Here is a 26,904-nt window from a genome sequence, read left to right on the forward strand (position 1 = left end):
GCTGCTGTTCCCCGGGAACCGAGGTTCTCTAGTATAAAGGGAAAACAGGGCCAAATGGCTGAAGGGAGTGTTTCCCAGTAAACGCACCTGTTTACTCTCACACACAGCAGCTGGGCCCTCATCTGTCTTTGTTTATGATGTAGGATGGCCTCATGGCAGACCCAGAAAATTAAATTTATGTAAAAATTAAGTGATTCTTTTAAAGAGCCAAACACCACTTAAATTATAATCTTCCACCATATTTATTCTTATATTTTTCTTGCCACTGGATGTGCTCTTTCTATATTAAGAAGCTATGTCCTTGACCCCCCAATCTTTCCTCTACATCCAAAAGTTCACTCTGGGGGTCAATTCATGCCCATATACACAAAGATGGAGGAAATATAGGTGAACAGAGGCCACCCCTGCCCCAGCGAATGAGAAGGGTGGGTGCTGCAGCACCAAATTCTGTATCACTTACCATTCAAGTGACAACTTCAAAAGAGCTGACCCTATTTAAAAACACAAACCCATAATTCACTAAGAGCAGCAGTGCTCATGAGCTACACGGCGGCCTGCATGGGTCATTTTAGAATCAGTCAGTCCTTATTACAGGGAACTGAAGCTGATGTCACTGCAGAACTCTGAAGTCCTGGCACATCCGGTGGCCCCAAGCCAAGCCCTGATTCTTCTTCAGATACAAGTGAGAGAAGAAATCAGCTGGAAGGAATTTTAAGCAGGACTGGAGACCAAGATGAGCTGTGCAGTGTCATGCTCCTTCTGCAATCAAAAGATACAAACAAACCCCTCCAGTGCATTATAGACACTTTACTGGAATAACAGATGCTCACTTCTCTTCCTTCCTATGTAACCAGTAGAATTCTCCCTGCAAGGAGACTCCTGAGAGCTGGTAGCTGGGTTAGAAATTAAGTCAACGGTGTTGTGCATGCCTGGTCAGTTCAGACTTGGTCACCAGGTTCCCATCGTGGGCAAGGCCCCACTCCAACCCTGGAGAGAACACGCGCTTCTCAGCTGCAGCCCATCTCCCACCTGCCAACCACATGGCAAAACCTATGCTTAAAAACAGCCACAAGACGGAGCCCCTTTGTAATAAGCCCCAGGTGTTTCAAACCTAGTAAGTTCTTCCTGTTAAATTCCCATTCTCTGACCTAGTTCCCCACTTTAACTTCTAAATGACTCCTGGGAAGAACACAACGTGGCAAAGAAACAATGGGTTTGGTGCTTTTGGGCAGAAGCCGTGAGCTGAACTGTGACGCCTCCATCTGCCCGCTTCTACCCCACCCCAGCCCCCAATCCGCCTGGCAGCGTCTCTGGGGATTCCAGGAAGATTAAGATCGGGACAATGTCACTCATGAAGTACTTTCTGTGGCCAGACACTTTATACGTTTGCTCTTATTATTCCTACTTCATAAGGCAGAAAGCTGAGGTTCAGAAGGTTCTGAAACTACCCAGCCGGTTACATAGCCAAGCATGAGAGCGTGCCTTTGCGGCCACGTGCCACAGCATTCCCACGGGGGCTAAGGCCACGGGACCCAAAGTCAAAAATGGCATATACCATGTGCTCCTGTTGACAATTCAGCCCGTCGTCTCAAACTCAATCAGGGAAAGCAGGAAGAAAAGAGGGAACGAGTAGTAAGAGGAAAGCCTATAAAGAGAGACTCCCCTGCTTGTGCAGGGGTGGCCACAGGCAGAGTGGGAGCTGCCAGGCACGGTGTGTGGTCCAGCCATTGGCTCAGGAGAGAATTGAAAGAAGTGCCTGCACATCCCTGTCTAACAGGTAAAACTGAGGCAGCAGAGAAGTAGCTTAAACAGCAAACAAATGAGAAGTGTGCACATCTCAGGTCCAGTTTTGGCCCAATCTATACTCATTAACAAAGGCCAAGAGTCTTGCAGGAATACTATAGCCAAGTCGCTCCATCCCACGGGGTCCACGGCTGACACGCCAGCCGCAGAAGTCCAGGCTCGGGCTACAGTCTCTGCACTTGTCTTCCTCAGAATTTAAATCTTCCTGCTTTTCAGGTCTCATATTTAAAGTTGGAACAATTCTGTACCCCCCAACCCCATCCTCTCCTGTCCCTTCTAACACCTAAGCTCTCCCTACATGCTTTTCTGCATCCCTGTCTCCAATTATACTCAAGGAAAACACCCAAATATGCTTCTGAATATCAATAGCACCAATTTTAATTCTTGTGAGACATTTATCAATTAAGTACCCTGATAAGTACCAGATATTCCAGCTGTTTTGTGAACCGTGAGTCTGTGCCCATTAATTTAGAAGCAGGTGGATGTGATGATAACATTCTGGTCTGAGGACTGTGTAGGGAACAAGCAGAGGTACCAGGCCAGGGTAAGTTTCCTATGGCAGACCAGAGCCTGGCAACACCAGGTCAGGTGCAGGGAAGGAAGCCCAGACATTCCATTGGCTTCTCAGTGCTCTTACGGCATTGAATCCGCCAGAAAAACAGTTCCCAGGGGTAGAGGTGGGGGTGGGGGTGAGGAGGAGCACTGCTGAGAAACTGAGCCAATTCCTGGCATTCTGGCAGCAAATGATCAAATTCAGGTTGATTTTCCAATTACCTTTAAAATGTAAACTGTGTTCCTTACAAAGCCTGATACATAATCTGTCTTTGGACTCCCAAGCCAGACAGGAAGCTTGGAAATCACACCACGAGGGTATTCACTGAGTCACACCTGCTGACTTTAGCTGCTGGTACTCCTGGGCTCTAGTTTAGGTGTCAGGTCAGTGACCTTGGGACGTTACCCTCCACTGAGATTCTTCCAAACCTGTACTCATGAAGCAGATGAGGGACTTCCCTGGTGGCACAGTGGTTAAGAATCCACCTGCCAATGCAGGGGGCACGGATTTGATCCCTGGTCCAGGAAGATCCCACATGCTGCAGAGCAACTAAGCCTATGCGCCGCAACTACTGAGCCTGCACTCTAGAGACTGAGAGCCACAATTACTGAGCCCGCATGCCCTAGAGCTAGTGCTCTGCAACAAGAGATGCAACCGCAATGAGAAGCCCCTGCACCGCAACGAAGAGTAGCCCCCACTCGCTGCAACTGGAGAAAGCCCACACACAGCAACGAACACTCAACGCAGCCTAGATAGATAGATAGATAGATTATCAGATAGATAGATAGATAGATAGATAGATAGATAGATAGATAGATAGATAGATAGATAGTTTTTTAAAAAGCAGATGAACGCACTGCTAGGAAGGGGGCAGCCTCTGAGCCCACCTCAACTGCTTCCTCTCTACAAGACACCTGCCTTCCCGCCTATTAAAAACAACACTAAAAAAGCAACTAACTTAAGCTAACAACCCCTTTCCTTACGTAGTACATCTTCCCCTAAAAAGAGCATCTGATCCTCTGCCCCTTTACCCCTCACTTCCTTAACATAGTTTATGCCTGTGTCACCTCTCTTTTCTCAAGGTAGCCCCAGGCCTTCTGGCTGCCATTCTAGTGGCTCTAGAACTGCCCAAGGTGACGGAGGACTTCCTAACTGTCAACTTCAAGGCCTTTCCCAATCCTCAACCCTGAAGGGTCCTCAGAGGGACGTGGGGGTCTGGCTGCCCTCTCTGCTCTGCCTCTCCGCTCATTCCCTGCAGCCAACTTCCTACATTAGGACTCTAAGAACCCAGTCCGGAGTTCTTGGCTCTCCTCTAGGCTTACATTCTCTGTAACCTCAACTGCATCCAAACCATGGACCCCAGTGAAACAATCCCCCTGTGACAAGCTCTCCTCTCATCTCACACACCTGCGTAAGCCTCGAGTGCCATGTCCAAAAGAAAGTGACAACTGCAACAAACCCTCCGCCTGACAGCAAAGAATCTGCCTTCCCCGCCTGACGGAGTCCAGCTCCACCCTATTCCTTTCCTTCAGGCCCTCAGAGCTCCTCCACCTAAAAAGCCACCTCTTCATTCCAGTCCCATTTGTTTACCTCAGTCTTTTTTTCGGGTTTTTGTTTTTTGGTTTTATTTGGAGGAGGGCATCAGAAGGCCCTGAAAAGCCTTTATGAGTCACGTCCACAAACCCTGCTGCCCTCCACTAGGGCAGTGGGTGGGGCTGGGGAGACACCAGCTGGGAGCACCCAGGTGTCCTGAGCTTGCCTGTGCCCACCAGAGGGCCACTGCTACGGACACCTCCAGTTCTCGCCTACCCCAGGAAGCTGCCCCATTGGCTGTGGGTCTGCACCTCCATGTGCCCATCTTCAGCAGCGCCTGAGTCACTCTATTACTAATCCACATACAAGTCTCCCGAATCAGCCGTCACACTCCTGGAGGAGGGAGATCAATCCGTCTCACTGGCTCTGGAGATAGGACCCCAGATCCAGCACCACACCCCAGAACAAGGTCCTACAGAACAGCCCACCTCCGAGCTGCACATCCACCGCTCCACCCTCTTCCCGCTTCACGGTCACCTGCCCTCCCTCGGTTCTCAGGGTCCCTGCCACACGGGATGCTCTGCCATCGCCCAGACACAGCCCGGCGGTGACTGTCCGCTCAGGCGCCTCCTCCTCCTTCTCACTTGAGCCAGACTTTACTCGTCAGAGGTCAAGATGCTGGCTGCCTCCACAGCAAGCAGAGGAATCTCCTCATCCTCTTCTCCATCCCCAAGAGCAGCACTGATAAAAGGTGTATCTCTTTAGCAGACAGGGACTTTGTCTCACAAATCTTTAAAATTTTAGTACTTACAAGGCTGACTGAACAGAATAGAACACATATTCAAAAGAAGTTATTTCACAGGTCCATTCAATCTCAGGATAAGCTAACAAGCTGTTCAGATGACCATGGCGACAACAGTTAACACTGGAACGAGGTTTAATGTCCAGTCTCAGTGCCTTAATCTGGCCTCCGCATCCACTTTAAATGTTCAGAATAAACTGTTTGGACATCAGGGAGCAAATGACTAGAAGTTAAAAAAAAACAAACAAAGAAGAGGCTGACACCTCATGGCTTAACTTACACCATTTTGGACAATGATGGGGTCACTATGCTACCATCTGCACGGGTTTTACGCGGTCACACCGTTCTGGTATTCAAAATGTGATGCTATTTAAGAGGGACCATCAATTCCATTTCAGCAAAAGTAAAATGAGAATGAAACTGGATCATGCAACACGCTGCCTACTTCAGCACCAATCAAAGGGTTGCTTTTTTATTTCTATTAGGGTCATGAAAATATGCTGTTAAGTATGCATACACATTAACAATCTTTGAAGCAACATGATTTAATGTTATTGATTTTACATCCTTAGGCACACAAATAAGTCAAAGTACTGTTAAAATGACCAGAAGTTTAATAAGAAGATACAAATAAGCAAATAAATAGTTAACAGGTAATTGTTTTATAAAAAGTGATATAATCAGTTGCTCTGAAGGTATGATTTCAAACAGGGATTAAAACTAATTTGGAACATAGTGATGATGGTATCAAAGCAGCAGAGGACAAACAACTTTGCTCCCATTGGCAGAGGATCATCAGGAGGACCAGGAGGGAGGCCAGCAGGGTCAGAACATTATTTTATGAGCATCATTTCACCCAAAGTTGATTTCCTGGAATAATATTAATAACTCAGTGGCTATAAGAGCCCCACTGTGAGCTGAACTGCATATACTCTTTATTCTCTTCTAAACACTCCTGTTATGTTAAAAGAATATTCTGTTCACGCTAGCTCCCCTCAAGTCTTCCACACACATTACATACTAATGTGTTCAAACTCTCACAAAAGACTTCTGGACTCACTGAACTGCCTAGTGAGATCCATCTGAGATAATACATTCCACGCACTCTTGTTAGGTAAACACCGGAGGAGAAGGGAGAATGTGAGTCAACAGCAAGTTACTAGAAGATAAGTAAGCCCCAACATGAACAAAAATAAAAAGGCAACCTGCCCTTTAAATTCACTAATATTGGATTGGCCAAAAAATTCGCTTGCATTTTTCTGTTACATCTTATGGAAAAACCCCAACGAACTTATCAGCCTACCCAATGCTTTTTCTTAGGGAAATAAGATGATTTTCAAAAGGCCCTATTGTGCCTAAAATTTGGTCAAATTGGTCAGTCTTTACACAGTAACTCTGCAAACGTTATTTCTTGGCTTTTTATCATTATTGATTACATTGAGCCTTGGGATAACACTGACATCTGATATTTAAAAGAAATAAAAGGAGACATGATTTTAAAAGGCTGGTATCTTGCAAAGGGTGGTCTGTCTAGTGTGTTTCATATATGTGACCTTTCTAAGATGTTAGGTGTCTAGAAGGCTGTTCACAGTCCCGAGTTAGTGGAACACATCATCATTGTGTGTATGCCTTCTCTTTTGTTTTGCCATTTTCTTCCCTACATCCCCAACCTGTCTTGACACCCCAAAGGCACCCACATCTATTTAATGTATGCCCTTCTGTATTTCAAATACATGTGCAAATTTGTTTATATTTTTTGTGTTTAATTTCCAAAAATGTATTGTGTTTTTCATGCAATATTACGCATTTTAAAACATTTAAACCAACTTTAATGAGGCACAATTTGCATACAATAAAATGCACCCATTTCAGATTACAATTTGAAGCATTTGACAAATGTGTATGTGTGTACAACCAACCACCACAATCCCCACACAGGACATTTCCATCACCCCAAAGTGCTGTCCATCCCATCCCTGTATCTGGCTCCAGCAAGCCCAGATTTGCTTTCTGTCATTGTAGTTCACTCTGAGAACTTCACAAAATTATAAAATATGTACTCTTTTGTGCTTATCTTCTTTCAAGCTGTGACTCATTCATGTTATACCGATAGCTTGTTCCTTTTTATTGGTAAGCAGTAACACACTTATGTTCCCAAATTTGGTCCATTCACCTGTGGATAAACATCTCTCGGGGTTGTTTCCATGTTTTGGACACCATGAACAGAGCTATGACCATGCCTTGCACATCTTAGTGTGGACACATGTTTTCATTCCTCCTGGGTAAATACATAGGAGCAGAATCGGTGGGGTGTATGCCATGTGTAGGTTTAAAATTATTAAAAATAGCTAAATTGTTTTCTAAAGTGGCTGTACTATTTGCATCCCCACAGCAATGTATGAGCATTGCAGTTACTGCATATTCTGGCCAACACACAAGCCCCTTTCACGTGTCTATCAGCTAGCTATTCAACTCTCTTCTTTGTCAAGCGTCTATTCCAATTATTTGGCCATTTATTTAAAATTTGGGTTGTCTTCTTATGATTGAGTTTTTACAGTTCTTTATTCTAGATACAGGTCTCTCTCAGATACATGTATTGTAAATCTTTTCAACTAGTTTGTGGCTTGTCTTTTTATTTTCTTAACAGTGGCTATCAAAGAACAGAAGTTTTTATTTTGATGAACCTCAATATATCAATTTTTTAATGATTTGTGCTATTTGTGTTATATGTAAAGAAATTATGAACATTTTCTCCTATGTTTTCATCTATAAGTTTTATAGTTTTGTCTTTTATATACAGAAGATCAGAAATTAATTTTTTTGTTTAGTATAAAATAAGGGCTGGGTTTTGATTTTATTTTTGTTTTTCCCAAATGGATAGCCAGTTGTTCCAGCACCATTTGTTGAAAAGACACTCCCTTCTCCACTGAATTATCTGGTACCCCTGTCCAAAATCAATTGATCATATATGTGGGGGTCTATTTCTGCACTCCATATTCTGTTCCATTGATCTACATGGTTATCCTTACACCAATATCAAAGTCTTGATTAATGCAGCTTTACATTAAATCTTGAAATGAACCACACACTTGTTTTTCAAAATTGTTTTGGCTAGACTCTCTGCATTTCTATATAAACTTTAAAATCAACATCAACTTCCAAAAAAAACGGTGTGATTTTGACTGGGATATTGCACTGCATCTATAGATCAACCTGGGTAGAATTAACATTTAAAATATTGAGTCTTCTCCTCCATAAGCACAGTATAATTCTCCACTTATTTAAGTCTTTTTCTCTACAATGTTTTATAGTTTTTGTGCACAGGTCTTGCATATATAGTTTGTTACATTCATCCCCAAGTATTCCAGAATTTTGATACCAGAGCTAATAGTATTTTTTTTTAATTTTCAATTTCCAACTATTAGTTACTACTTTACAGAAATGCAGCTGATTTGGGGGAATTGATCTTATATCCTGGAATCTAGTTAAAATGCATTATTAGTTTCAGTGACTTTTTTGCAGACTTCTCATGATTTTCTATGTAGACAATCATGTTGTCTGTGAAGAGATTTTTATTTCTTTGCCAGCCTGCATGCCATTTTATTCTCTTCTAGCTTATTGCACTGACTATGACTTCCACTAAAATGTTGAAAGGAATGGGAAGAGTGAACATCTTTGCCTTGTTTCCAATCTTCTGGGGAAAGTGTTTAGTCTTTCACCATTTCAACTACAATGTTAGCTGTTAAGTTTTTCTTAGATGCCTTTTATGAGCTTGAGAATGTTCTATTTGCAGTCTGCTGAATCAACTTGTCATAAAACTGGTGCTGAATTTTCCCAAATGCTTTTTTATGCATCTATTAAAATAATAATATGGGTTTTCCCTTTATTCTGCTAATGTAATGAATTACATTGATTGATTTTCACTTTAAGCCTTGCATTCCTGAGATAAGACTTACTTGATCATAATACTTTATCCTCTACATTTCTGGGCTTCATTTGCAAATATTTTGTTAAGAATTTTTATACCTATTGGGACTTCCCTGAGAGTCCAGTGATTAAGACTCCACACTTCCACTGCAGGGGGAGTGGGTCTGACCCCTGGTCGGGGAAGTAACATCCCGCATGCTGTATGGCATGGCCAAATAATTAAAAAAAAATTTTAATTTAAAAAATAAATAAAAAGAATTTTTATACCTGTGTTCAAAAGGAATCTTGACCTGTAGATTCTTTTTTTTTCTTCCCCCTTGCAGAGTTTTTGTCTGGTTTTGATTTTAAGGATAAAGTTAGCCTCTTAGAATGGGGTGGGGAATGTTCCCCCTTCCTCTATTTTTTGAAAGAGTTTGTATAAGGTTTGGTATTCTTTCTTTCTTAAATATTTGCTAGAATTCATTAGCAAAGATATCTGGGCTTGGAGTTTTCTTTGCGAGGCTTTTAACTAGGGAATTCAATTTCTTTATGAGATATAAACTATCCAGATTTTCTTTTTCTTCTGCTGTCAGGTTTATTATTCTTTCACGAAATTCATCCATTTCAGCTAAGACGTAGAATTTATTGGCACAAAGTCCTTTGTACTTAAAAGGATTTCCTTACTATCCTTTTAATGCTTGTTGGATCTGTAGTGATGCTACCTCATTTCTGAAACAGGCAATTTACATCTTCTTTCTGTTTTTCTTGACCATTCTAGCTAGCATTTAAAATTTTTATTGAACTTTTCAAAAACTATCATCTATTTTCATGGGTTTTGTACATTGGTGCATTTTCTATTGTGTTTATTTTTGCTGTTTTCTTATTTCCTTTCTTCTACTTACTTAGGGTTTGATATGCCTCTTTTTCTGGTCTTACAGAGAAAACAGACCATAAATTTTAGACTTTTCTAATTAAAATCTATAAATACCATTATGATTTTGAGATTACTTGGTACATGTAAATCTAGTTCAGTAATTTCACCTATTGTAAACATGATATTTTACCTATGATCCCCTAGTGATAAACACTGAGGCAGTTATTTCACAAATAGTGCAATGAGAAAGGTTATAGCACACACTTGGACGTGGGCTTTTCTAAGCATTTCTATGTTTCACTAAGAAAGAAAAAGTGCTGCCAACTAAACAGGCACGTTATTTATTGAAAAATGGTACCAGATCTCAGGTATGTTCAGATGTAAAAATGTACATCCTAGAATCAATGAAGTATGAAAGATGATCCATACCGCATACACATAATTACAAATATTGTTATCTTGTCTTACGGATGACCAGGACTTCTAATACTGAAGTAGCGCTAGCGAGAACTCTTGCCTTATTCCTGATGTCAAAGGGAGGGCATCTCAAGTCTCTCCACTAAGCATATTTGCTGAAGAGCCCTGTACAGCCTTTACCAAGTTAAGTAAATGCCCGTGACTCCACTTAAACACGCTGGATTAAACATGCACATGGATCTCGGCTCCCTCCAAAGAGGAAGAAAAAGAGTAAGACGTGGACAAAGAATATCAGGGAGAAAATAGAGCAAATGGGAGAAACCAGTCATCACACAGACAGTCTCAAGTGTCAGTGCCGGGATCAGGACAGGGTTTGAATCCTGGCTCTACCAGTTAAGACCATGCAGCCTTAATCCCCTCCTCCTGAAAGCAGGGCTGAAGGCAGGCCATGCCACACAGGCTTGCTGCAGGGGCTGAATGGGTTAATGTAATGGCACAGTAAAATGCTCAACAAGCTGGAGCTACTTTTATTACCATAATTAAAAATTTCAACCAATTAAGAGTTGGGCAAGTTGTAGTGACTAAGCAGAGAGAGAACAGAAGCCTTAAACCTCAAAGGGGAAAAGCCAAAAAGAAGCAAGCACCCTCATAATGCAGAATCTCAGGAAGAATGAAAAGTGAGGTACTGGACTCACTTGAAGGAGGAGCTGAGGATGAGAGCACTGGTCCAGAATTTGTATAAAGAGCGGTAGAGCCCTAGGACTGCTCCTCCTTGCTGGGAGAATTCTGGAGAAACTACCCAGAGGCACTCTGGATATGGAGACACTATGAACAGCTCAGGGCTGCCTTCATCTTCAGGACTGCCTTTCTTCATATTCTTCTTTGTTTATTGCATTTCCCCCCAGGCTCTTTAAGGTGAACATTTGATTTTTCTTTTTTTAAATCTTCATTTTCTGACTAAATGTATTGAATCCTAGCCTGCTTTAGCTACATCCCACAGACATGAGAAGCTGTGCTCTGACTGTCATTCAGCTTTGAGTATTTCATAATTTTTTTTCGTAATTGAATGTTTTCATAATTTTATAATTTTTAAAAAGTATTTCCTCTTTAAGGATTTTATTTTTTAAGAGTAAGATCTTAGTTTTCAGACATTTTAAAAGCTATCCTTTTGTTGTCGATCTCCAACTCTACTATTGTATGGTGGTCTGAGAATAGAGTTTATATGATATCAATTCTTTGGGATTATTAAAGCTTCCTTTGGAGCCTAGTACACAGGTTTTTTTTTTTTGTTTTTTGTGGGGGGGGGGTTGGTATTTTTTGGTGAAAGGTCCACCTATGCTCAAAAATAATGTGTATTCTGTGCTTGTTGGGTATATGGTCCTATATGCCTCCATTAGACCTAGCTAATTAATCCTATTAAAATCTAATCTATTTTTCTTACTTTTTATGTACTTGGTCTTAGTACTTACATTCCTGGTTTATCCTCTTCTACCCAGAGTCCTTTTGGTTCCCATCTTACATATTCCAAGGCCATATTGTTTGATGCATATAGAGCCACTATCAGTGTATCTTCTTGATCATCTGCTCTTTTTACCACAGTAAAACATTTTTCTCTGTCCTTTCAATATTTTTTAATCTCAGATTTTTCTTTAATGCATATTAACATTGTCACTCCAGCTTTCTTTTGGTTTCTGTTTCTCCTCTTTCATCCTTTGATTTTCAACATTTCAAATATTTTGTTTTAAACACACATCCTGTGATACATGCTATATCATGATGATTTTTATCCAACATGAGAATAATTGTCCTTTGAGAGGTGAATTCAACTCTAACAATTTAGACAATCACTTACATTTCAAAACTTATTTCAGCCATCTTATTTCACATTTTCTATTTACCATGCTTTTCTTTTTTCTTTTTCTACCTTCTTTTGGAGAGAATAAGTCCTCTCTCCTCATGTGAATGATATATTCTATTTTCACTCTTTTGGTTGTTACCTCTGACATAGTGAGGTCTAAACCTATACTTTTTTTTCATGATCAATATCTCAAGATATTCAAACTTTAATTCTATCTTTCTGGTCTCTCATTCTTTCCATCTCTATCTCTTTGGTGGGAATTCCTCAACCCAGGCTTCCAGCTCTTAAATTTGTCCTTTGGCTATATCCATAATGCTGCCTTTCGATCCACCTCCTAAATTCTTCATCAATTATATTTTTCATGATCCATACCTCCAACTAATCTTTCATATTTCTTCTTCCTATTTCCAATATTCTCTCTTATCCCTCTGGATATGTTTATCCTAACTCTGAATTATTTTTCTGTGGTGTAGTGCTTCTGATTTTCACAGGTGTAGGTTTTTCCACAAAGGAGAGGTGGTACGCCTTGTTTCCTCCCTCCCTCCCTCCCTCCTTTCCAAGCCCCAGATACAGCAAGGCAAGCTGCACCATCCAGGGCAATGAGGGAAAGAGCAACATGCACACCAGAGGGCCAACCCTCAGCCTTCCCTTACCTGCACCTCCTGGTCTTCACCTGCTCCACTCGCCACCCTCAACAGTCTCAGCCATTCCCCAAGGGCTCCACACAGTATCTGACTCCTTGAGTGGACTTGCTCTAGGACTCATCAATCTTACTCTCCTGTGGCAGCCTGAGGACTGGGCTCAGGGGAGGGAGTCAGCAGCCTGTGCCACTCTGTCTGGTTCAGTTTGTTTCTTAGCAGCATAAATTAGGTTTCCGCATGTCAACTTTTTTTTAAAGGAGCTCTATTACAATACATTATGATATTCATCTTAATTGAGTGTATGTCAGAGACAGGAACAATGAGAGTACATTGTCTAGTTTGGGGAGAAAAAATATTTTCCTCAGAGTGGGCACATGACAAATTACATAACCTGAAAGACTAGAAATTATCCTGAAGCTGTCCTGGGGTTTATGCAGCAGGACCAGATTACAGTTATGGCCACATTGTGAGGGCCCCCAGATAAGAAAACCACTTAAATCCCAAATTAAGTTTACTACCACCAAGGTCTACGATGCAAAGTGTGACATTACTACAAAGTAAATTGGTTAGACAATTTAATTCACTAATGTTTCTAGATCGCCTGTCTTCAAACATAAGAAGTAAGGCAATCATTTTAATACAGTTTTTACAAGAAACTTAAAAAGATCACAAAACAGAAAGCACAGATTAAATGGGTAGGCAGAAAGTTTGCTCTCTAGCAGAGAAGTTGTATATTAGAAAACTGTACAGAGAATAAATGATTATTTATTCAGTATCAAACACCAGCAAGAATTTACGTTTCCAAAAGTAATTCTGACTGATCTTGGTTGAGTCTTCAAGACAAAATACAAAGCAAATGCCATAAGTGTCAAAAAATACAAAGCAAGTGTCTGCAGTGAGACAAGTAGGACAGAGCGCAGGGTCCGGCTGGATGGACGAGGCAGGGCCTCACAGTGCAGCTGCAGGGTGGGGTGTCTGTGCAGCTGCATCTCTCACTGGGCAAAGATGAAAACAAGGCTTTTCATGCTGACAAATATATGTTAATACTATGCCATTAACATTTAAACTCCTTGAGATTACTCAATTTAACTGAAAAAAAGGAAACACGTTTCTTGACCTCTATTCAATCCAAAATAATGTCTGCCATTTTCATTAACAGACAATATGACTGCATACCACACAATACGATGGGCATCAATCTATTTTACAGCAAGTCCCACAGCAAATTAAGTACCGCTGAGTTATAATTTCAGTAGCACATAAATGTATCTGTAATAAATTTAAAATGGTATTCTGCCACTCAATCTAGTAAGCAGAAAACAGTCTAAGGAAAAAAACATATTTTGGATTCTCATCCTACACTGATGTATATGGTGAGTAAGGAAATCACTTATAGGGAGAGTAATGTAATTGCTCACTTCAGAATTACTGACATTATCAGTTTCTGAAAATTAGAAAGACTGAGGCAAAAATGAAACAAAAGTCAGAGAATGATATCTTACAACTACTTCATCATCAAATAAGATTTATAAGCACACTTGCCATCAAATACACGTACACATATTTTGTACCTATAAAGTAAGGCTGTATTCTGTTTACAAAACATGTAACTTTCTTTAGTAACTGTACCTTATATGAGTCCAGTTTTGTTAAAACCATCCTCTTAGTTACACAGGAACTTTCAGGAAAATCATTTCAGGTAAAATCCTGGTTCTATTCTTGAAAGCAGGGGTTAGCAAACTATGGTTCCCAGGCCAGATCTGGCCCACTGCCTGTTTTTGTAAATAAAGTTTTATTGGAACACAGTCATGCTCACTTGTTTACATACTTTCTATTGCTCTTTTATGTTATGACAATGGAGCTGGGACCCTTGTGCTCATACAGCCTAAACTATTTACTACCTGGCCCTTCACAGAAAAAGCCCATGGACCCCTATTCTAGAGCTACTCTGAGCTTTCCTATCTTTATATACCTGAATCCTAAATCCTAAAGCCCTGTGCTTGCTTAAATAAAACATAACATCAGTACAGTGAAATATTATGTAATCACTACAAATGACATTTACTAAGAGTTTCTAATGGTCAAGGATAAATAAGTTATGCTAAGGTTTAAGTATATGAAATTGTAAATTCAGTCTAATTACATCAATGCAAAAATGTACATACACAGAAAAAAAGACTGACATTTTTAATCAAAAAATTAACACTAATTGTGGTAATGATGGTAAAACCTTGAACAGCTTTTTCTTTCTTTTTACTTTTTAGTAAATTTTCTACAAAGAATGTATATCCCATTTTTCACTGGAAAATATTAAATTGATTTTTAAATTAAAAAAAAAAAAAAAAGCTAACCCTAAAAATATAAGTATTGGGTTGGCCAAAAAGTTCATTGGGTTCTTCCATAAGATGCTACAGAAAACCTGAACGAACTTTTTGACCAACCTAATACTATCTGGCAAACTGTCTTCTTTCTTCACATAAAAAAAGGCTGGTTGCTTTTTCCTAAACTCAGCTGTTACAAAGAAATGCACATTTCCCTTGACAATTCTTCCAATGAATATAGTTTACTGCCAATCACAGGCTAAGGACACTCAGTGAAATGTTATGCTCAATCTAATTTCAATCCCTCAATATTCAGAAACTGGTTAACTGTAAAAGATCCACCCACCTGGGACTCTGCTCATCATTCCAGGTAGTGCTTATGACCATCATCCACGATCATGATGTACTGATCTCAAAGTACATTCTATGGTAACTGTATTAGTTTGATTTTTCACTGTGCTTCCTACTAAATGCTTACTTTAAAAAAATTTTATTATATATTAACTCCAAAAAGGATTCTGGGTAGGTACCGAGACAATGCATCACATCATGGTGGAATGAAAGCCTACTGCCTGATCCGAGGGCAGGGACCCACAGCTGCCAGTGAAGGGACACCATGTCCTCCTGACTCTCCTGGTGGAGGACGACAGGGCCAGAGACACGGGGGAGAAACAGATAAACCTGCTACGCTGGCAGCTGTGTGTGGAGTGGAGGGGGCAGGAGGCCCTGTCTGTGCTCTTCCTGCTTCTTCCCTAGCCCAGTCCCCACCCCTCCACTCACAGCACCCTCAGATGCAGCACCCAGCCCAGAGTCCCGGAGCAGAGCTGATGCACACCGTCAGTTCAGGAGTCGGGGTGCACAGGAGCAGCAAGGCAGGAAATCCACAGGGAGGGGTAGGAAAAGGAGTGGGAATGAGGCCTGTTCCACTGCAGATTCTGGGGTCTCTCTGTGGGCGCTCCCACCATGGGGCCTACGGCTGTTTCCACCTTCCTGCTTTAGTTTGACCAGATCCTGATCGCACTGCTGTGATAAAGGCCTCATTTGGCCAAGGTCTTCCCATCCTTACATGGACTATCTTCCTTAAACACTATTCTTAAGTCACTTCCCCACATAAACACCTTCCCCGGCCAGTCCTAGGAGGAGCCAAGGTCCTTGCCCAACATCAAGGCGGCCCACCCTTTGATACTGGCCCACCCTCCTCTGACCTCACCTCACCTCACCCCTCTAGACACAGTCCTCTCTCTACTGACCCACTCTTGCTCTTGAGGGATGGTTTCTCGTGCCGGGGGCCACCCGCCTGTGGTGTTCTCTGCTTCCCTTCAAATGCCACCGTCTGCCCAGACCCCAACTCAACTTCCCTCTCCTCTGAGAAGCCCTCCCCGACCCCCTTGGCCCTGAGGGATCTCTCTGTCCTCTGGAAACACAAATAGTCCTTGGTGCCACAGATCCATTCAGTCCTTGACCACGTATTGCCTAAAATATTCAGGTTTCCTTGCCTGGCATGAAGCACCCATTTAGATAATGAATTTTCAGACCACATCTTGTCTCCTCAATGAGACCATGAATTTTTGAAGGCAATGTTTCTTCGCATAGCCTATAGTGCTTACCATGGGTTTTAAGTACATGGTTGGTATTTAGTAAATTATTTCTTAGACGATAAATAAAATGAACAACTTCCTGAGTCATGTGGACCAGAGAACTTCCTGAGGTCATGTTAAATGGCACCATAAACCTTTTCTAACAGCAATCACAGAGTACAGAGAGTTAAATAGAAAAACACTCATAAATGAAAGAACGAAAAGACCTATAGTCAAGGGCAGTGCAGCCACGAAGAAAAGAGCGATGCTCAGAGGCAGTGCAGCTGCAGCCTCAGCCTCAGCCTCAGCCTCAGCCCAAGGTCAGGGACTGGCTCTCCTCCCTTCCCGTCAGCCCTAGTCTCTTGGGCTGAGGTCCTTCTAGCCTTCTCCAGTTCTGGGGAATGTGTCCGCCTCACCTTCCAGTATTTTCAGCTTTGCCACATTCCCCCTCTCTCCACGGTGGCGGTGGGGGGGGGGAGCTTCCATCTGCCCTCTCTGTATCTCCTGCTTTTCTTCTGTTTTCTATCTCTCCTCCTGTTGTCTCCCTTGGCGCCTAGCTCCTTGCTGTAATCTCCCAACATGCTAATTCAGACTGCAGCCACCCCCTCCAGCTAGGAATCCCATCCACTGTGTCCTTTATTTCGAACACCACAGTTCTGCCACCTGTATCTCTATGTAGTTCTTTTCAACATCCCCAGTTCGTAGTCTCACTGTTACCACCATCTTCCTCCCTTCATCTCCCATCATGCACACTGTGCTTGATGACAACAGTCCTGCCTCACACGATGACTAGCTCAGTTCCCTTCTGTGGGTGGAAACCCTTGGGGTCTGCTTTTGCCATGTGTGCCCTGCTTTGCAAGGTGCAGTGGGGAATGGCCCCAGTCAGGCCCCATCTGAGTTTGCTGAGTTGGGGGGGAGCGGTGAGCTCGGCAGTTGGGGGACACTTCCTCCTCCAGTTCCTTAGGGATCAGCTGCACAAGAAGAGGCCTCTCCTTGAGGGGATCCACAGCCTGGATTTGGGAGGGTTGGGGTAGGACGTGGATGCCCTCACCCAGGTGCTGTGGGTCGACCCAATGCTGCTACAGAGGTGAAGCTGCAAGTCCAAGTTCTCATCCAACCAGCAGCTTGAGGCAACCACAGGACCCCCTGCCCAGGCTACAGTCACTCGAGGGGCCTCCTGAGGGATTGAGCATCATGTCATTGCCCCCGGAGTCCTCACCTGTCTCCGCTCTTTCTCCAGGGCTGTGAGGAAGGAAGCAGCCTGTGCGTTTGTGCTGTTAGGATACCCTGGCATGAACCTGAGGCAGGAGCCCCCACAGAGCCCCATGAACCCACACAGCTGCACTGTCCCGCCTGTGCCTCACTGAGAGCTACTTACCTCCATGTATACTGTTCCCAGCAAAACATAAAGTGGAAAAGTAGATACTAAAAGACCAAGATGGTCTAGGGGAGAAAACTGGATTTGGAGGCAAGAAGCACACACATTCCATTGTGAGTCCTGTCAGTGACAGAGGGTCTTAAAATACAGGTTCTACTGTCTTGGAATATCCCACGTATTTCCTCAGTCACATGTGCAAGAGCTCTCTACTTCACAAAAGAGTGGTGGTAGGCAAAAAAATCATTTTTTTTATTTTTAACTGCTGAGAATAAATTGAAAGATTCTACTTCAACTCAAGCAAAGAATTCTATGACTAATGAAGCCTTTTCTCTTTCCAAAAGAAAAGTCCACTTTCCAGCATGACCCACCTTGGTACTATCTTAGGGCACTGCCACAGTTAGCCACGATATGGAGAGGGTGTTCCTGGAAACCTGACCTGGGGGAGAGCGCATCCTGAACTCTGAGAGGAAAACCTCAGCATCCACCTGGGGTCCTGAGCTCACGTATGTAACTTGGCCCAGAAGACCCAGGTAGATTCCTCAGGTCTCTGAGGCAAACCCCAGGAGAGTGGGGTTGCTGGGAGTCATGGTGGGCGCCACTTACCAGCGCAGGGCGATTTTGATGGGAGTGGTGAGGCATGACGTGAACAGGTCGGCTGGGAGGTCAGGGATCATGGGCAGGAGCTCGTTGGCCTCACAGGCTGCCAGCTGAATGCAGTTCTTCATGGACGGGGGCAAAGGCATCTGGGCCAGTGGGTGATTTGGGTTAATAGCAGCAACCTGCAGGGGGATAGGAAGGAAGAAAGCAGCTTAGCTGTCACGCACAACTGGAGACTAAGCCAGAAATGTGACACGAAGGGAAAGGACTGAGGCTTAAAGCTCCGGGGTTCCTGGCCAAGTCCTCCAGAGAGAGGCCCAGCTGCTGGATCCTCTCCTGGAGACGACCGCAAGCTCCAGCCCCAAATCACTTGTTACTCCTGGGTTATAAACGAGGGGCAGGGCTCCGTGAAGACCAGGTGCTGGGGTTTCAGGTGATGATAGCATTGAGGAGGGCAGATGGAGCAGGAAGGCATAATTTTTAATCACTGATGGCTACTCATTTGTTTCCCAACTTGAAAAGAATGTTTATGTGTTTTGCTCCTTACTAATAATCCTCGCTGTCTGCATGACTGTTTTTCTTTCACATTCGCTATTTCTTTGCTTTTTACAACATCCCTGTGAGGTAAGTTTTCTCTCCATTTTTAAAAATCTTTTACAATGAGGAAACAGAGACCCCAAGAAATGACGTGAATTGCCAGTCACGGGGGGAGTCCTGGTCATGAGTACGAGGAGGCTGGTCCTGACCTGAGGGCCGTTTTCCACTTCCTCATCCCATTTGGACCCTCCTGAATCCACACCACACACCTGTGACACTAACATACGTGCTCTGCAGGGTCCTTTCCAGCACTCTCAGGTGCACTTTGTAAGTTAAATACACACAAAGCCGTGTTCACTCATATATACCTAACATTGATTATGACATGTAAAGTGGTGTCACTATTAATGCTGACAAAACCTTATTTCTCAAATGGAAGGCAGTAGAAGTTGTACTTCTATTAATAACCCCTTCTACTAGAGGAATAGTAAACCCAGAATACAAATCAAATTCTAGTTTACTTAATACTAAATAAAAATAAAACCTTCAATTTCTAGAGGAATGGGCTTTTTATTGTGGCAAAACATACACAATATAAAATTTACCACCTTACCCATTTCATTTGGATAGTCAGTGGCAATAGGTACACTCACATTGTACAACCATCACCAGAGCAGCTTTTTTACAGCACAGAAAAGGGAAGGCAGAATCACTTTTAATCCTTTCCTTGGCTCCAGCTCTACAATCTAAAATAGCACCAGTGAAGCAACCTGCTCCACACAGGAAATTAGTTTCCAGGTCTGCTGTGACAACCCGCTAGGAAGGATGACGGGTCTGGGTGCCGTGTGGGTCTGCGGCTCATCAGACCTGAGTCACGCGGAAAGACGCGGAGGCTGCAGATGTGTCAGAGCCAGGAGAAGCTGCCGGAAGTGCTCTCAACTCTCGTGCTCTGTGGAAGTGCGTCCTCCCCAGCCCAGGAGGGAGGATGACATCGGCAATAGGTCAGGCTCTGGGAGGGGAACAGAGTACACAGTCCCAAACAGTGAAAGGGGCACTAGAGAGGTGGCCTGGGACTGGGGCCGACGCACATGCTTCTCTTGAGACTTACCACAACTGGGCACAGACGTGATGATAACAGGAAACAACTAAGGAAAAAACAGTCATTTATGTAAAACCTAGATTCAATATTCTTAAATGCTAGTGTAGGTTACTAGTTTTAACTTCTCTGTCTATAATCTGCTTCCACAATAGGTTTACTTTCTGAGAACCGAAAAGCAGGTCCTCTGGCCACAGCCCCCAAATGCTGCAGCCCTTCCATCTTTGCTGTTGCCTGTCACTGAGCTCCTACAGCCTCAGGCTCTCAGAAGTGAAGCAGTCTGTCACACCAAGGCCACCCTTCTCCCAAGCTGGCCTTAGACACAGGCCCCCACAGCGGGGCCGGGGTGGGGTGGGTTTCCATGTCCCGGCAGCCACATGGGTGCTCGGTGGGTTTAAGGGGATTTCTGCTGATGTCAGGAGGTCTGTGCCCTGTCCTCTGCAGAGGCGGCGCTCCCACAGCCCTGACAGAGCTGGGCAGTGCTGTCAGGTAGTGATACGTTCAGTGCCTCTGTGTTAGGCCTCCCTCGGGCTGCACCTTGTGGTCCCAGAGCCTCGCAAAGTACCTGAGGCAGAGGAGGCACAAGGACACAGGAAGAGGATGCAGAAACATCTTCATCTCAAGTAAGTCCACTAGAAACGAAATTTCCCAATTCACAATGATCATTGATAGGAACCTCAATTTCTTAAAAAAGCCCCTTGCAGTATGCTGGTGTATAAACTAGCAGAAAGCATTAAGTGTGGCTGCAGATAACCTGAAGTGTGGTAACACACAATAATGTCCGCTCAGACTCATACAGGACCTGTCGTCACCACTGGGCATAGGAGAGCTCTGCACTGGGGTTAATTAGAATCAGTAACATTTTTTTAAAATGACATTCAAGACAAATGGTTCCACCAATGATTCATTTTTCAAGCTGCTAACCCAGGAATAAAAAAAAAAAATCAAATTATTTTAACAGATGAGCTATTTCCCATATACTATTTTGGTTTTATATTTATCTAAGATATTGACCTTTTAATTGAAATTAGTCTTTGGAAACAGCCTGCATGTAAAGATAACCACTAGTGATTCAGAGAACTTTTCAAAGGCACCCAGGCAGAGAAGTGAAGAGGTCCAGCTAGGAGCCATCACTCACTCTGAAGGGCCCACCCCACATGCACTTTTACCCAAAGGGGCTTCTCCTGGGGAACCTAGAGGCTCAAACACCAGGAAAACTTAAATTGTTAAAAGCTCACTAGAGCCTTCTGGAAGATTTGGGGAGGATCCAGAAAAATCTTCAGAAGCGATACACAGCAACCAGATCCAGGAAAGACATCTGCTACTTCTTCCACACGTGTGGATAACGTGGCACCCGTGCACTCAGAGCTCACAGGAAGGCTGGCCAAGCAGCTCACACAAGGCCCGGAACCACTTGCTCCAGGAACACAGCTGGAGGCAGGTGGGGGTCGTAGGGGGGCCACCTGCATCTCTCATTTTCTAAATGAAACTCTGCCATTGTGCTGCTTCTTTTCTCCACAAACATACACAAGACATCTTAATAAAGAGATGAAGGCACCGATAATTTCAGAGGAGTCTTTAACAAGCGACTTCCTGAAAATAACATCTACTTGGTAATAATTCCAGTTCTACCTTAAAGCAATTTTTATTCTCAATTCAATAACACTTACTTACAGTGGACATTTCTGCAAAGTTCAGAGAGAGACTGAGATCTGTAAAGGAATCAGGTATTGCTTACCCAGCTCATTTCAAAGTTATTAATGGAGTAGCCATCATGTGACAGATACTGTACTAAAAATAGCAGATATAAAGTGGAAGTAGTAATTTTTTAATGTATAATTTATATAACTCTCTCTATATATATCAAATATTAAATAGTAACTTAAAAAGAAGTGGTACCTATTGCCGGGAACTATGAGATCTAAGCCAAGAGAGCAGGAGTCACCTTTGTTGGAGGAAGACTTGTAGTGATACTGAGAAACCCCCAATGTTCCCCGCAAAGGGCAGCTAAAGAGCACAATTATTCTGAGAGTTTACCTAAATGGACCGTCCACTATTTTAAAGTCACTTAGTTGTTAGCAATCCATTTCTAAAATGCTCTAGAATCATTCTGTAACTCAGCAAAGATGCTTAATAGGAAATAATTACCAAATTTCTTGACAATTACTTTTAGATAGCAACTAAAAGAAAGGAGATACTCAAAAATTCTATGATCCTTGACCTCAAGAAGAGAATTTCCACTGGGGGCTACTGGGAATAATGCTGCTGTGAACATCTCTGTACAGGTTTTTGTGTGGACACGTGTTCAAATCTCCTGGATATAAATCTAGGAGTGGATCTGCTGGGTCATCTGCAGCTCCAAGTTTAACATTTGAGGAACTGCCAGACTGTTTTCCAAAGTGGCTGCACCATTTTACCTTCCCACCAGCACTGTGTGAGAGTTCCAATTCCTCCACATCTTGGCCAGGACATGTAATTATCCATCTTTTTAATTTTAGCCATCCTAGTGGATGTGAAGTGCACCTCACCGTAGTTTTTACTTGTTTCCCTAGTGACTGATGATGTCCTTTTCTTGCCTTATTGTGCTGGCTAGAACTTCTGGTACTATGTTGAGTAACAATGGTGAAAATGGACAGCCTTGCCTCGTTCCCAATCTTAGGGGGAAAACAAGGTCTCTTACCATTAAGGATGATGACAGCTGGAGGTTTATAGATACTCTTTATCAAGCTAAAGAAGCTCCCCTCTAGCCTTCATTTGCTAAAAGTTGGTTTGTTAGTTTTTTTGTTGTTTGTTTTCTGTTTTTTTATATTATGAAAGGGTGTTGGATTTCATCAAAAGCTTTTTTTCTGTCAATTGATACGTTCATATCACTTTTCTTCGTTAGTCTGTTGGTATGAAGGATTACATTAATTGATTTTTTTGAATATTAAGCCAGACTTGCATACCTGGAATAAATTCCACTAAGTTGTAGAATATAATTCTTTTTATGGGTTGCTAGAACTGATTTGCTATTATTTTGTTGAGGACTTTTGCATCTAAATTTGTGAGCGATAGAGGTCTGCAGCTTTTTTTCTTTTCTTTTGTAATGTGTATCCATTTTGACTTTAGGGTAATAACAACCCCATAAAACGAATTGGGAAGTGTTTCCTCCTTGTTCTATTTTCTGGAAGAGACTGTGTAAAATTTGTGTTAATTCTTTAATTATTTGCTAGAATTTTCTAGTGAAACTAGCTGGGCCTGGAGATCTCCTTTCAGGAACTTTTAAATTACAAATTCAGTTTCTTAACTACTCATTGTTTCATCTTGGGTGGATTTGGTAGTTTGTGGTTTTAGAGGAATTGGTCTATTCCTCTGAAGTTGTCAAATTTATGAATATAAAGTTGTTCATGTTATTCCCTTATTATTCTTTCAATGGCTGTAGAATCCTGAATCTTCTCTCTTTCTGTATTTGTTAGTCTTGCTAGGGATTTATCCATTTTACTGATTATTTCTGAGAATCAGCTTTTTGTTTCATGGATTTTTCTCTACTCTTTTTCTTTTTTAAATTTCAATGATTTCTGTTCTTACCATCACTATTTTCTTGCTTCTGATTGCTTTGGGGTTATTTTGCCCTCCTTTTCTAGTTTCTTGAGGTAGTGCCATGGTCTGAATGTTTGTGTTCCCCCAAAATTTGTATGTTGAAATCCTAACCCCTAAAGGTGATAGTACTACAAGGTGGGGCCTTTGGGAGGTGATTAATTCATGAAGGTGAAGCCCTCCTGAATGGAATTAGTGTCCTTAAAGAAGCAGCCTGAGAGCTCTCTGACCCCTTCTACCATGTGAGGACTCAGTGAGAAGGCCTGGCCATGAAATAGGAAAAGGGTGCTCACCCAACCAAGCTGCACTGTGACCTTGGACTGTCCAGCCTCCAGAACTGTGAGAAATAACTTTCTGTTGTTTAGAAGCTACATAGTCTGTACTATTTTGTTACAGTAGCCCAAATTGACTAAGAAACAGAGGAACTTAGATTATTAATTTGATACTTTTCCTATTTTTTAGCATAAGGATCTAGTGCTATAAATTCTTTCAATTGCTTTAGCTGCATCTTATCAATACTGACATGTTGTACATCCATTTTCTTTTTTTTTTTCTACTTATATTTTTAAATTGAAGTATAGTTGATTTACAATATTGTATTAATTTCTGCTATACAGCAAAGTGATTGTTATACATATATATACATTCTTTTTCTCATATTCTTTTCAACTATGGTTTATCATAGGATATTGAATATAGTTCTCTGTGCTAATCAGTAGGACTTTGTTGTTTATCCATTTTATATATAACAGCTTACACCTGTTAACCTCAACCTCCTACTCCATCCCTCCTCCACCCCCCACCCTCTTGGCAACCACAAATCTGTTCTCTATGTCCATGAGTCTGTTTCTGTTTCATAGATAGGTTCATTTGTGTCATATTTTACATTCCACATGTAAGTGATATCATATGGTATTTGTCTTTCTATTTCTGACTTACTTCACTTAGTATGATAATCTCTAGTTGCATCCATGTTGCTACAAATCACATTGTTTCCTTCATTTTTTATGGCTGAGTAATATTCCATTGCGTATATATACCACATCTTCTTTATCCATTCATCTGTAGATGGACATTTAGGTTGCTTCCATATCTTGGCTATTGTGAATAGTGTTGTTATGAACACAGGGGTACGTGTACCTTTTTGAATTATAGTTTTTCTGGATATATGCCCAGGAGTGAAATTGCTGGATCATATGATAATTCTATTTTTAGTTTTCTGATGTATGTTCATTTTCATTCAGTTAATGTATCTTCTTTTATTTCCCTTGAGACGTCTAACCCATCAATTATGTGTTAATTTTTTTTTCTGAGATTTTTCTGTTGTCTTTTCATCACTGACTTCTAGTTGATTCTACTATGGTCAAAGAGCACACTTGTGTGATTTCAATTATTTAAAATATTGAGGTTTGCTTTATGACCCAGGATATGATATATCTTGATGGATGCTCCACAGACACTTGTGTATTTTGCTGTTGCTATTGGTTGGAGTATTCAGTTATTGTCAATTAGATCCTTATGATTGACATCCAACAGATATGACTGTTTCATCTTTAAAAAAAGATAGTTTAAGTTCTTCTTTCCCAGTCTGTATGCCTTCTGTTTTTTTCCCTTGCCATTGCAAAAGTCTTACTGTATAATGCTGAAGAGGAATAGTGAGAACTAACTTCTTCTCCTTGCTTCTGACCCCAGTGTTAAGAAAAACCACTCACTCTCGTCTCTCCCATCCAGTGGGCTGGTAACTTCCCGCCTGCCCTCCTCCCCATGCATGGCTCTGTGATCACCCAGTTTAGTGCTGCCATTTTTTGGTTGCCACCAGAAACACCATGGTCTGTGCCACCACAGATCCTTTGTGAGAGAACATTGGGCCATTACCTCCATAGCCTCTAGGTGATGGAGTGGCGGTCCTCCTGTGATAGGAAGAGGATCACACAGATGGGTCCCACTGGGAACCACAGCATCCTGCATGATACCTCATGGTGTTGGTCATGATCTGTGGTCCAGAATATTAAGCAATTTCTGGTATATTTTAAAATAAATGAAATTATAAAAAAGGATTAAATTCTAAGGCTTAACTTGAAGAAGCTCCCAGTTTTATGATGGCTGCAAATAGTAAACTATATTCATGGATTTGGGTTAATAATTTTTTTCTTTGTCTCTTTTTTACATTTCATACAAATCAAAGATTAAACATATTCAGTGAATCACAGACACATCTAAGGAAGACAAGTCAAGGTAGTTTATTCAAATGTACAGTTGTTTATCAGATCAAATCCATAAATATTTACTAAGCAGCTACTTCATATGAAGCAGCCTTGACAGTTTTACATGATAATTTAAATACAGCTGACAACACCAACAGAAGACATAACTGCAAGACAATACATAAGTAATTGTCAAATGAACTGCATAAAAATTTGCTACATGAGGTCAGCTGAGAAAGATTTCAGGCTCAGGGAAGTAGAATTTTAGTTATACCCTGGAAGTTGACTGTGTTAATGATACACTTCCCTTGCCTGTGGATTTCATTTAATACTGTCAGTGGTGAGGGTTCCTGAATTTTTTATGCAGAGAAATCACTTTTCTTTCACCCAAAGCTTTCAAATTTCAGGACTAGGAATAGTAAAAGGTGCCAACAGAAAAGAAAGGGATCTTCCTGTACAAACCATAGAAGGGATGGTACACAGGCACACAGCAGCAGCAAAGAGTTTGGAGACTGCTTATGTACCATCCTGTTGCACAGGCTGACGACTGGACTAAATGTAAAAGTGCTCTGCAAACTAGAAGAGGTCTCACAAATAAAAGGTGGTAGGCAGTGTCCATCAGCTAAGGCTGCCAGGTGCTCTGGCCTCCCCGATGCTATCTTTCCACCTCGCACGGCCCCCTCCTTTCTTCCCAGCTCTTAGTGGCCGTAAGGGTCCTGATCTTCTAGAGGCTGCTTTTCTCATCAGCGCTTTTCTGTGACCCTTTCTACTTTCTAGTTGGCACGTCAGCTCCCAGAGCACTCAGAGGACCAGCTTCCCACTCTACTCTTCATTTACGTAACAGCTTTATTCTCCCCAGCTGGATGCCCTGGGTGGCTTGTGTGCAGCCCAAATGAAAGGGGTTTCTGCTGTATTTGTTTACAGATTAACCCCCACTTACTCTCCTATAAACAGTGGATATGGGGCTTCCTAGGTGGCGCAGTAGTTAAGAATCCGCCTGCCAATACAGAGGTCACGGGTTCGATCCCAGCTCCAGGAAGATCCCACATGCCGCGGAGCAACTAAGCCCGTGTGCCAAAAAAAACAAAAAACAAAAAACAGTGGATATGGTAGCATTTCTTATTAAATTACAAATGTGTGTGTGTGTTGGGGGGGAGGGGTGTTTCAACTACGTAATAAGTTTCTTACCATATTTGTCTTGAAAATGTTCACTATCATGAATTCTTACAGC

At 42.1% G+C, this 26,904-nt stretch overlaps 1 protein-coding gene across 13 annotated transcripts in view; it reads right to left on the reverse strand.

Annotated features, from left to right (window-relative positions):
- RPTOR (regulatory associated protein of MTOR complex 1) overlaps positions 1-26,904 on the reverse strand; it is a 349,362-nt gene that overhangs the window by 144,862 nt on the left and 177,596 nt on the right. For all 13 annotated transcript variants that reach the window (XM_057714268.1, XM_057714266.1, XM_057714263.1 and 10 more), the window contains one exon: positions 18,267-18,442. In XM_057714268.1, coding sequence (XP_057570251.1) covers positions 18,267-18,442 — 176 coding nt within the window. The remainder of the gene's footprint in view (positions 1-18,266; positions 18,443-26,904) is intronic.

Source organism: Hippopotamus amphibius, chromosome 17 (assembly GCF_030028045.1).
Source record: "Hippopotamus amphibius kiboko isolate mHipAmp2 chromosome 17, mHipAmp2.hap2, whole genome shotgun sequence".
In the NCBI taxonomy this organism is placed as follows: Eukaryota; Metazoa; Chordata; class Mammalia; order Artiodactyla; family Hippopotamidae; genus Hippopotamus; species Hippopotamus amphibius.